We start from the raw sequence: 12,747 nt of genomic DNA on the forward strand, positions 1-12,747 counted from the left end.
TAATTTAGAAATCAATTTATTTTTTTAGAATGATTTTAAATTTGATGATTTTTTTTTTAAAATAGAAGAAAAGGTTAAAGAAAAATGAAAGAATGATTCTTTCTTAATTTATGTTGAGTATTTGAAGGATGCAGAAACATTTGGCACGTGAAGTGGGCAACGAAGAGAGGAAGTCAAAAAGAGAATAAAAAAGGTTGATGAAAAGGACGATTTAGACCAGTAAATACTAACTAAAGTGAAAAAGCCAATGGTGGAGTCAAGAAAGTGTGTAGAAAGTCAACATTCTTTTCTGGGAATTTTCCTACTTGCATTGTACTTCATTTTTAACTATAAATTTCTCCCACTTCCAACACCAACAACATAAAGTACAATTTTCATCCATTCCCTTCAATAATAATAAAAGCAAATTTTACATTTTTAGATCAACTTCATCTTTCATATCAATATTTTCTATAATATTCCTTCATTAAAATTCTTATTATCAAAGTATAAACCTTTTATAATATTAATTTTACATTAATCCTATAAATAACTTTTATATTATCATTTAATCACAAACTAAAATAATCATATCAATTATAATTTATGATTAAATAAAAACGTAAATTACTCTACATATCATAAAGAAAGCTTTCTCATTAAACTCATTCAGTAATATTAATTAATTACAGCTTAAACGAACGGATTTTACCACACTATTCAATTAGAAATTACAGCAGTTTTTTTTTTCTGAAGAAACATTGTTAAGCCTTGTTCATGAGATGTAGATTATCTTAATCTCCTTCCTCCCATGGATTCTCTCCTATTCTTGGTGCATAAATAGCCCACTATCTCCACCACAATTCACCACCTTCCTTCTCTTCTTCTTCCTTCACTTTTTCTTCTTCTCTTTTGCTCTTCCAGCTTCCACTGCAACATCTATAAAAAACACGTTAGTCTTTAACAAACATGGTGCTGGCTGCCCCAATCCCAATAAGGAGCGATGGGATTCTCCCCAGTGAGCTTCCCGTGGTGGACCTCTCAGGCGAGAGGGCGGAAGTGGCAAAAGTGATCGTGAAAGCGTGTGAAGAATACGGTTTCTTCAAAGTGATAAACCACGGTATCAGCAAGGAAGTTATAGCGAAAACTGAAGAAGCAGGGTTCGGTTTCTTTGGGAAAGCGATGGTGGAAAAGAAAGTGGCGGCACCTGCATATGGGTGCAAGAACATAGGTGTCAATGGAGACATGGGTGAGGTGGAGTACCTTCTCCTCAGTGCCACCACCGACTCCATTGCTCACATTTCCAAAACCATATCCACTGACCCATTAAATCTCAGGTATCTTTCTTTCTATCTATCTATCTATATATGCATCATGTTACCACTTATTACTATGCATCTACCCTTTTCTCTCTCACCACCATTTTTATTTATTGCATGCTTCTTTTTCTGTTAACCACACTCCACATGCTCCCAAACTACCACCATTTTTTATATCCTCCACCTACAATTCTTCTGCCAATTATCTCACCCTTTACCATTCCACAGATCCTACACCCACTTTGCTGCTCATCATTTTTCTTATCTAAAATATTATGCATATTTACCATTTACAGGAAAAATAAATAAAACTTGGTTGCATGCTATACACGAAATTATCAGAACTGTAATAGCCTTATAGTCTTGGACTATTAGGTTATTATACACATGTCACATATAGAAATAATATTTTCGTTCTGTAATAACATGTATATAGTTTTACACAATTCAGACTTATTATATATGTATACATACTTATTAGATATAATATATACACACACACATGGTAAATTCATCAATATATGCGCATAGACACCATACCATCCAACAATGTAGAAGTGGATTTGGTCTCCTTAGGGTAAGGTTAGACCAAGGTCTGAAGCTGAAATATCATTGATGAGTAAATAGGATTAAAATAGGAGATTCTACTAAGAAAAATATGCATTAACAACTTGCTCAACTCTCTTTCTTTAAAAAATATTCAATTTTTTATGAAATGATCAAAATACTTTTTTTTTATATTATTAATTAGAAATTTTATAGTGTATAGCATCTTTTTCTTTAAAAAATTTCAATTTTTTATGGTAATTTTTTTTTTATATTATCAATTAGAGGTTGAATAGTATAGTAGAGTTATTAGAAGTTGTATAATAGAACAAATTGTAAATATATCATTCCTTTTACTAAAATGATTAGTCAAATTTTACAATAATTATTAATAAAATTAGTGGATATCATGTATTAATATGTTTAATATGATATAGAAAAAAATAGAAGCAAACACTATTACAAGCAACGTTCAATGAATAAGTATCAATAATGGTTTCAACGTGTTCCCTTTGCAAGTACAAGTGATAAAACTGAGTCAACCAATAATCAATCTCTGAAAAAATGTGGCAACTCATGTGTCATTATGCTACAACTAGACCTTATTCTCTCTCTGTTTCTTTTATATATAACACTGTTTAACTTTTCAATGTCTCGGGACTGTGTTCATACTCCAAATCTACTATTTTGACGATGGCAATGGCATTCCCCTTAAGAAAGCGACAATTATATTTTTATTCTTCTTCATTAAAACATTATATTCGTCTTCCGTACACGCCACCAACTTTGTTACTTTTAAGGGAATCAGCATGTGTATGATTATTTCTCACCTAAACATTAAAAAAATATATCTATAGTTTTATAAAAAACAATTGTTATGACTGTATGGGAATAATATATGTGCTAAGAAATGTAGATATGTTTTTTTCATTTTGAAGAGTTGAAACACAATTAGTGTGAAACAGATGTGAACTTTGAAGTTACAACCTGAAAACATGTTGTAGAAGTAAAAATGAGAGTTGAGGTTTTTTTGTTGAAACTTGGGGTGATGGCACACTTGTCACTGACAACAAAAGACATGTCCTGCATTAATGTTAATGGTGATGTAAATTGTGATTAGTGTGTGATTGCACATGGCATGCAGCAATAGCTTGAGTGCATACACAGAAGCAGTGAAAGAGCTAGCATGTGAGATATTGGAGGTGATGGCAGAGGGGCTGGGGGTCCCGGACACTTGGGTTTTCAGCAGATTGATAAGGGATGGTGAAAGTGACTCAGTGCTGAGGCTCAATCACTACCCACCTATAATTAACAGAGAGTGGTGCATGGAGAAGGACAAAGATAAGGACAAGTCATCACAAATTAGCAAGGTTGGGTTTGGGGAGCATTCTGACCCTCAGATCCTCACCATTCTCAGATCCAACGACGTGGGAGGCCTACAAATTTCTCTTCCAGATGGGGTGTGGATCCCAGTCACCCCTGACCCCTCTGCATTCTATGTGAATGTGGGTGATGTACTACAGGTACGTACGTATAATGTGTCTATGCATGTATGCTTTGGTGTTTCTCTCCATAATCACTCGATCAACTAAACACTTCTAATTCTTTTTCATTACCATTAGTTCACAACATGCTCACTTTTCCTATGTGTGTTTGCTACATACACGCATTATAATAATCTTTGAACCCCACACAAGAGAACACAACACAGAGGGTTGATTCGATTTGCAAAGGAAAGAAAAAAAGGTGAGTGGGGGGCCTGGTTCGTATGCTGGCACAGAAAGAGAAAAAAAAATCCTAAAAGTTGATGGGAAGTGAAGTGAGGTGAAAAATGACATATGGGAATCAATGTATTTTTGGACTGAATTTCAGTCACGGTCCACTCACTCTGAATCAATCTACTCAACCTCCTGCCTTCAAATATTTGTTTTAATCAAAATAAGTTTAATGACAAGTGTAAGATTTTAGAGAAAGGCAAAATGTTAACACTCAGATGAAATGTATTAAACTGGAGTCAGACACAAGTAAAAAGATAAATAGAATTTAGCTGTTTGTTTTGTTTTGTTTGTCACAAGTAGAAACAAAATAAAAAATGTGTCTCACAAACATATATTTATCTTTAATAACATATTTTACATTGTTCTAATAATCCCACCAAAATTTTGTCTGCTGCACCTAAATGCTTTCACTTTGGGAGTGGATCTGATTAGTCTTTTTTCAAACAATAAAAAAGTGTACAGTGTTTGAGTTTTTGATTTAATTTTTAACATTAGCATGAATTTTGATGGAAGTAATAGAATGAGAAATGAATGAATTTTGGGAAAGTGGGGGTTGAAGTGTGGTACAAGAGTTGGAACAAAAAAGGAAGTGATTGATTATGTGGGTGTTGTGTTGTGTGGTGTTAAGGTTATGACAAATGGAAGATTTGTGAGCGTGAGACACAGGGCAATGACGAACTCATACAAGTGTAGAATGTCAGTGGCATATTTTGGGGCTCCACCTCTGCATGCAACCATTGTTGCTCCCTCAGTTATGGTCACACCTCAGAGGCCCTCTCTCTTCAGACCCTTCACTTGGGCCGAATACAAGAAAGCCACATACTCTCTCAAGCTTGGAGACACACGCCTTCAGCTTTTCAGAAACTGCAAACGCTGACCACCACTCTTTTCCTGTCCTTCCAACCCTTATCTGTCAACATTTTTTCCATACCCTTCCCCACTCATTAACTTCACAACCCTAAGATAACTCTCTGTACTCTTTTCAACCAATCATCATCAATTGCAATTCATCTCTCTCTTCTACTTTTTCTCTTTCTATTTCCTTCTAACCAAAATTGTGTTTCCTTCATCGTATCAATCTTTTACTTTTATGTATGTATGCATGCTATCATAACTTCAACTACCCAACTTTTTTTTACAGTAAGCACCACCCAAATACTTATTTCTCTACCAAAATGCTTATGTAAGAAAATAATTGACTTTAAAAAAGGACGTGTACAATTCTTTCAATTTTTGGACAACCATGCTTATGATGTTTATATTTTTATAGACAAACATTTCCTTTTCTATATTAACTCTAAAAAATTGTTTATAAAAGTAGCAAGGAAAACTAACCCTGTTTGTTAAGACTTGATTTTTAACTTTTGACAAAAAGCTGCACAAATCCTTCCAAACCAATTTATCGAGACAGTATCTCTCCTACCTTAAATGGATACTAAATGACTGTCACCATTTGAATCAAAAGTTCATTTTCAATACTTAGAATAAATCCCCTTTTTGACTCCTTAACCAATACCCCTAGAAAAAAAAATTCTCAATCTAATTCCTAAAGCTAACCACTCAACCTAATTCAATTCTAAAGAAAGTTATCAAATAGTTTCATAAACTTTCACAAGATATATCAATCCTTCAATTAGCAAGATTTACGAAAGTACTTTGGTGATACAATAACCGGTTCTTATAGAACGAGTGTGACTACTGTTAAAATATGATACATAGTTATGCAGTAAAAGTAGAAACTCCAAGGCTATATATACATGGAGTGAGTTACACCGCATAAATAAATGATGCAACATAACCATGTTATACAGTTACCCGTTGTCACCAAACAACATAAATAGTTAACATACTACGTTTGAAAAATGGCATCAATCAATTGTTGCAATGAATTAGTTCTCCACCAAAAGATGACTCTCTGGTATTGAGAGATTGTTGACATTAAACAAGAAACTGAGACCTTGAAGAAAAACGGGAACACTTCCTTCCACCACTTTTGCTTAGCATGCAGACACAGTTCTGAAGAACTTCAAAATCCTCCTCCCAAAACAACAAGGATGCCTTTTCTGGATTTTCTAGAAGCATCTTTGAGGTCAAGAAACCAGCAATGGTCCATGTTTGCTTCAACCGAGATTGTTTCCCAATGAACCTTCCATTTCGTGTGTCGTAATATTCGGGCCACTTATCCAATGAAAGCCTTTTCCCCGCTGAATCAACAGCCTTCTGTGCCAAGTCAGGCCTTCCCATCTTCATGCAGGCTAATGTGAACTGAAGTTTAAACATATCATACTTGTTAGCAAATATAACTAAGTCATGTTAAATTTTTTGCATTGTCAACTAATTATAAATTGATTCAAATATAACTTTTAAATCCATGTCAATGGACGACATAAACATCAATATATATGCTAAATTGTCATCGAACAAGTAGTAATTAAATTTATACATTTAGCCATAAATTTTTTATAAAACAGGATCTAAAAAACTGTAAATTAATATAGGTACCAAATTATATGTTTTAAAAGATGAAAATTAATAATAGAACAACATAATAAATGCTAACGTGAAATGCGTAAATATGTTTTTCTATTTATCATAAAAATATTTTAGATATAAAAAATGAAAACGACCGGTTGAAATCAGTTGACAATTTTTGTGTAGTCAATGCTTGCTTCCTCTCGTCCTTTGTAAAAGAAATAAATAAAATCATTTTTTATTCTATTATGACAAACACAGACCCAATTTTAAATGTATTAATTGTCAACGTGTAATTTTTTACATCCTTAATTTATTGTGAAATCTATTAACAAGACATTCACTCATTTATGGTGAAAGTGGATGCATTCACTGGACTATTAACCATATATAATATAATTCGCACCAATTGGTTGAAAAAAACTATAAATAGAATTATTGGTCTTGGTGAATTAAATATTAACTTCTTGTATATAAAACCAGAAGAAGTAATAAACAATCACATGGATTATTTGATCCAAACAAATATCCAACTGACCTGCCACAGAAGCGTTGGCCAAGATCCTCCATTATGATATGACCAAGGGCTGCAAGCAGTTTAAGCAATTATCAGTAAAGTTTGTAATTTCGAGACAAATGAGGAGATAAATAGCAAACAAGCCTAAGTCAACTGCCAAAACCTTTACAATACCAGAAAACACAACTATCTCCGGCAAGATATTGAATCATTGTTTGTAAATGGCTGTGCCTAGAAATACTTCGAATGTAAAAAAATAACAAGAAATTTAGAAGAGCCTTACGTGTTCTTGGGGTCACAGCCAGTGATGATACGCCATTCCTCACCCTCCAGTGCTGGATAACAAATCTTGAGAGGCATTTGAGCAACAATATCATCCCATTTTGCTTCAATTAAATTCAAAATGCCCTGGTTTTGTCTTGTTGTTCCTAAAGAAGTAACAATGGCCCAAAGGTTTCCGAGTGTGAAAAACCTAAAGTCCATATGAGCAGGTTGCACATTGCCAATGAAGTATCCGCCATCCTCGGATATCCAGTCTACTAACCATGAAGGAATTTGCTCAGGATAGATGTTAAACTTGTTTACAGCATCAGTAGAATACTCTTCCGTCTTATACCGATAAATTTCATTAATCTTCTTCATATCAACCCAATAATACTCTCTCATGTGAAAGCAGAGTGCACTCAGGCGATTACTAACAGCAGCCACCAGGTTCTTAGTTGCATCATTGACTATCAGCATCTCCCGGGAGCAGCGTAAAGCCGAGTAAAATAATGCCTGCAAATGAGCAATTCAAATCCACCCAAGGATGAATTTATAAGTATAGAGGCATATATTCAGACACCCAGCAACCAACACGTAAGAAAAGGGAAACAGGATAGAATCTGATCAATGGTGACAAAATGTTAATACCGGTTTAAAAGGCCAGTGGCTTTAGTTATTATCTTTCTAAGTCTCTTCAATACAATATAACATGCATTATCAACAGCTCCATGCTACTGAAGTACGCATGGGGGAAAAGGTTATTAAAGACAGTCCACAACGCCGCAGCCCAAAACTGATTGTAATCCAATTTAAAACTAATTGTATAAAGATGTAGCAAGCACTAGGTAAGTAGTAGATATTCAGCAATGCACGTTGTGAACTTGAAATGCTGAATTAAGTTTAATTTTTTAATATTAAAAGTTACATCAGTCAGTGTCCAACAGTGAGTAACTGAAAATTTATACATTTCAAACTCTCAAACTAAGAGTTCTACTTCTATGGCAAATAATTAAGTTTTGCTGAATCACAGTGACCTCACTTGTTCTTGCTCAAATAATCGAACTGAAAGAACATGCTGCTCCAAATACAGAGCAGGAAACCATATTCATATATTATCTATCAAGGAAAAAAATCCCCTCTTTTAGTACCACATATTAGGAAGAGCAAATAACTGAACTCCTTCATAAATGGTGATAGTTAATATATTATCAATGAAAAAAAAATCCCTCTTTCAGTACCATATATTACGAAGAGCAAAATAACTGATAATTCCTACTTGCTTATATAAATAGAGATAAGTAGTTATCAGCTTACCTGGATCTCAAGAGGGTGACCATGAATACCCATCCTTCTATCAATCATGCAGGAACCATCAGTGACTAATAAAGAAGGAAACATGTCAAATCCATCAGTCAGACACAGCTTAAGGATCAGTCTTATGCCTGTTTGGACATCCACTCTGTCTTGCAAAGTATAGTCACCCGTTAATTTCCCGTAAGCTCTCAACAATATAATCCACCACAGTCCTGTAACGAAGAATGTAGAATAAACTTTAAAATGTTGGCCTAAATCTGATTTGTAAAATATAGATGTCAAGCTAATTTTGAATAAGCAAAAATATAGCAAGACTATATCAGAAAAAGAGTATAATAATGACAGTGTAGGTAACATTTAATGTAATAGAAAATATCTTAAGCTTCCACAACAACAAATATACCTGAATCGACAGGTGCAACACGACCAATAGCTGATTCCCCAAAATCAGGATCCAAAACTTCCTCAAGTGCTTCATTGCTTCCGTCAAGAGGCACAGTTCTAACCTTGAAGCTTGCTGGCATCAACCCTTGACCTGGGCTGTAGCAGTCAACAGTCTTCTCCCAACTCTGGCAAACATAAAATTTTAATTAAAATACTAAATAAGAAACAAATACACCAAAAGAAATTAATTCAAGTCCAATATCAGCTTCATCTACATGTTTGTCGACAACACTTTAAATAATAGTCCTTCCCTCCATTCATTGGTTACATGTTAACTTAGCTTGTGAGTAGTCAGGCATTTGCGAGGATTCTTTGTTTCTTAAGTTAGGAAAAGTTTAAATAGGTTCAGTACATGAGAAGCATTTAGAGAATGTTTGGCTTGAAGTTGGGAATCTCCAAACCAACGTTTGACCAAAAGTTACAAAAGGGAAGATTTTGGCCAAACCATGGTTTAGGTTTTTCTAACATGAATCCAAACATGCGGTTTGACATTTCTTCTGTAATGTCTGACATGGGACAATTTGAAATAAGAGCGACAAAGAGAACTGGATACATGATGTCTTATCTTTATTTCATTCACATAGAAGAAACAATCTATGTCTAAATTCCTTTGAAATATACAATTGATGGATAGAAAAGAACATCAGTTATTTATTATGCAGCATTAAAGCTAAATGACATCATCTCAACAGAGTATACACAACATATAGCGGTGTAGACACAAGCAAGTCTCTAGGCGTTTATCAAAATTTAACAGATACTACAGATGAAACTATTCTGTAGAAGAACAGAAAATAAGTGTATGCAGAAACAATCTAATTGAGCTATTAAGGCCATAACATACCTGCAATTGCAATGTGTGAAGTAGAAAATTCTTGACAATTTCCCCTTCACCATTGAGCAAAAAGGCAAGCGCCGATGGAACAAAATCACGGATAAAGACTTGATCATAATTCAGCGGTTGTTTGTCAGCGGAATCATTAGCTGCAACAGTCCCAACCGGATTCCCGCAGTAAGTGACGACAGCATCCTGAAGCAACTTCCAAGCTTCCTTTTCAACCTCAGAGACCTTGCTCTGAACCTTATTCTCACTCAAATCCTTTAAATTATCTAAATTGACATTTGACTCAGATACTTCCTCCAATATACTTTGATCAGTCTCAGTTTTTTCAATTACCAATGGCTTCACATTCAAGCCACTCTGAATGTAAATCTTCTCAAAGCTCGTGTCATGAGCATGAGAATCAACCGATGTAGACTGGTTCCTAAAATCCGACGCTACATGCGGTATCAAGGACACAACCCTAGGCCTAAAACTACCAATATTTACACAAACACTAGTGCTAAAATCCCTAGCAAGACCCCAATTCGAACCGGAAACACTAAAATCTCTCCGATTCGGTTTGATCACATTTATGTACCCTGCAACCTGAGTATCACACGTATTATATCTACAACAATGGGTTGATTTGTGATGACCTGATCTGGACAACATGCCCATGATCGCTGAATCACTGAACTTGGTTGGAGAAAACCCAAAAATGGACGGACTTTTGTAGTTACATAAGATTCTACAGCAAGGCTTCATGGTAGAAATTCCAATAGAACTACCACTAGTCATTTGGTATGATCAAACAACCACAGCCCAGAAAATGAAACCACTCTGAACTATGAAAAACCAACACTTTTCTTATGTTCAACTAAGTATGTATGTCCAACGTATTTATACAGAAGAATGATTATAATTATAAATCTAGAAAGGGAAGATTCTAAGTTAAAAGCTAAAAGAATGGTAATGGCAAAATGTAAAGTGATTTGTGGGTTTACTTACTATTTGAGAAAGGCGATGATGAGATCAAATGGTTTGAACACGACAGCGAAAAGTGTTTAAGATTTGAAGAAATGAAGAATGAAACTCGCATCGCCATTTTATAGGCGCTCAGAGAGGAAAGTTGGGAGGAGAAAGAGGACACCTTCCCAAATTGACGAAAACTGTAATTACGTTACTGTCCCTCACACGTGCTGAGTTGCCCTTCTTTGAGTTACCACATATGATATTACACTAATAGCCTTGGTTGGTTCATTGAACTTGTCCATCCCAGCAAAAAACAGTTAAAAAAAACCATAATAAAGGTACCTTCTGACACTTACTAGCTTAACTAGATGAGCTATTAAACAAATATTTTCACGTCATATACTTGTGAATTTAATTATAATAAGTTCAAAACAGAAAAAATTATAATTTTATCTTTAATTAAAAATCCTCACTTTTTAATTTTTTTTTCTTTTAATTAATGATAATATAAAATAAATTTATATTACTGTTAAAACATAAATTATTATATATTAAATTTGTTAGCTTTTTGTAATATTATTGGATTCAATGTTATTTTTGATTTATTTCAACACATCTTAACATACTAATATAAAAAATAATTTTTGTAAGAGTCTCACTGATCTGAATTCTTAAATGGATTGTAAGATTTTTTTCACATATATGTTAAAAATACATTTTTTTTCCTCTCATGAGACGTATGTATTTTGGTAAGGACGTATAGTCTACGTTGTTTTCTTTGTATTTACGTATTGTAATTTGTAAGGTTGGATTCCCTTTCTATGGGAAGCGAATTTAAGAAGGAAAAGCAAGTACGCAAAGGGACAAATTGGGAAATGAAAAATAATGGTGAAGCGGTGAGGATAAGCATAGAGGGTAAAACCGTCTATTCGGGTGTTCAAAAACTTAGATATTTGGATTGGATTAGGCAACAAACAAGTTCTGACCCTACAAGTATTGCAAAAGCACATGTTTTTCAACTACAAGTCCCTACGGTGCACGCCGCGTAAATCTACGTGGCAAATATTTATTGGTCTCCTTCAGTGTCTCAAATATTGTGATATTTTCATTTTTCTTCCCACGTGCAACCTATATTTGCGCACCAGACAAACAGTTATTTGCGCACGTTAAAGTTGCGTTTACACAAAACCCAAAGAATAGAATCTCCTTGCAACTTAGAATGGATTATTTGGGCCCAAATATCCTTTTTAAATGTTTTCTTATTTTCACCCTACCTGTTTCTAAGTTCACATCCACACCTTTTTGTTACATGTGTGAAATATTTTATATTAAAAAAAATATTTAAATTTTTATGATAAGAAACATTATACACCATAAGTGAAGAGCAATATTTGAGAACCAAGTTCTACTTTTGTATTATTAAAAATAAGACTGATATATTTTTTTACGTTAAATATTATATACCGAGTGAAAAAATGTAATTACACATAGTAGAAATTATTCTGATGTAATAAACTATTTTTAACTTAGTGTGTGTCTGTATTTATAACTGCATCAATTATATTTATTCATAATATTAAAAACTGTTAAATTTTGTAATTTTGACCACGTATATAATTTAAAAACTTTAAAATAAAGTTTTAACAGTAGTTATTTAATTTATTCTATAACAAGTATAATTATTTATAACATTATATATATATATATATATTATTAGTGTTAGTTTTTGTTAAATCATATAAGTGGAATTTTGTACACTTGTTGTAAGGAATGAGAAAATTAGTTTTAGAATAGAAGTGATACAATTAAAATGAAGCTTAAATATTTTATTATTGGTATAATTACCTTTTGGGTCTTTATATTTGGGATCAATATTCAATTTAATATAGTGGTTTTAAAAAAAAATCAATTTAGTCTTAAGATTTGTTAAAAATGTTCAATTTGATCCATTATGTTAAGTTTCCACCAATAACGTTAATTGTTGATGACGTGACGCACATAGTGGTATTAGTTTGCACATGTGGTGCATCACAGACTGAGACTACAGTCTTGGACCTCCACCTTTTTTGGTACCTTCTATCCCCTTCCTTCACCCAACTTCTTTTGCACGACCCACCTCACCTTCTTCACCCAACTTCTTCTACACGACTCTCATTTTAACCACAACTGCACCTCTTTCACAAAGATGATCTAGCAAAAGCTTGATTCAATCATACCATTCTTTTCTTTGCATACTGCAACTATCGTAAATTGTAGGATGCAAACATACTCATTGGGTTTAATGTTGCCTAATGATTGTTGTCCACAACTTCTAAGCAT

General features: G+C 33.7%; 2 protein-coding genes across 3 annotated transcripts; one reads left to right on the plus strand and one right to left on the minus strand.

Annotated features, from left to right (window-relative positions):
- Positions 1–868: 868 nt before the first annotated feature.
- Positions 869–4,654, plus strand: LOC137807047 (gibberellin 2-beta-dioxygenase 2). The gene is made up of 3 exons (XM_068607467.2): positions 869–1,316; positions 2,989–3,367; positions 4,251–4,654. The coding sequence occupies exons 1-3, from the start codon at positions 949–951 to the stop codon at positions 4,497–4,499; spliced, it is 996 nt and encodes a 331-aa protein (XP_068463568.1). The 5' UTR covers positions 869–948; the 3' UTR covers positions 4,500–4,654.
- A 575-nt stretch (positions 4,655–5,229) lies between these two features.
- A/N-INVC (Plant neutral invertase family protein) lies at positions 5,230–10,592 on the minus strand. 2 transcript variants are annotated; one of them, XM_090300637.1, is made up of 6 exons: positions 10,465–10,592; positions 8,593–8,758; positions 8,190–8,401; positions 6,895–7,388; positions 6,633–6,681; positions 5,230–5,887 (listed from the first exon to the last, which is right to left on the minus strand). In XM_090300637.1, exons 2-6 carry the CDS (start codon positions 8,711–8,713, stop codon positions 5,561–5,563), a joined length of 1,203 nt encoding a protein of 400 aa, XP_090156763.1. In that variant the 5' UTR covers positions 8,714–8,758; positions 10,465–10,592; the 3' UTR covers positions 5,230–5,560. The 2 variants fall into 2 exon arrangements, with proteins under 2 accessions (XP_090156763.1, XP_068463567.1); XM_068607466.2 differs by having other exon boundaries at positions 9,478–10,574.
- Positions 10,593–12,747: the final 2,155 nt, after the last annotated feature.

Source organism: Phaseolus vulgaris, chromosome 3 (genome assembly GCF_051622355.1).
Source record: "Phaseolus vulgaris cultivar YP4 chromosome 3, ASM5162235v1, whole genome shotgun sequence".
Lineage (NCBI taxonomy): Eukaryota > Viridiplantae > Streptophyta > Magnoliopsida > Fabales > Fabaceae > Phaseolus > Phaseolus vulgaris.

Excerpts from the sequence above, each read along its gene's own strand:
- A/N-INVC (XM_068607466.2), bottom strand. The coding sequence starts at position 10,254 with ATGACTAGTGGTAGTTCTATTGGAATTTCTACCATGAAGCCTTGCTGT. Across the intron at positions 8,759-9,477 it reads TTCACACATTGCAATTGCAG|AGTTGGGAGAAGACTGTTGA; the intron begins GTATGTTATGGC and ends TATGTTTGCCAG. Across the intron at positions 6,682-6,894 it reads GGCTGTGACCCCAAGAACAC|CCCTTGGTCATATCATAATG; the intron begins GTAAGGCTCTTC and ends AACTGCTTGCAG.
- LOC137807047 (XM_068607467.2), top strand. The coding sequence starts at position 949 with ATGGTGCTGGCTGCCCCAATCCCAATAAGGAGCGATGGGATTCTCCCC. Across the intron at positions 1,317-2,988 it reads ACTGACCCATTAAATCTCAG|CAATAGCTTGAGTGCATACA; the intron begins GTATCTTTCTTT and ends CATGGCATGCAG. Across the intron at positions 3,368-4,250 it reads ATGTGGGTGATGTACTACAG|GTTATGACAAATGGAAGATT; the intron begins GTACGTACGTAT and ends TGTGGTGTTAAG.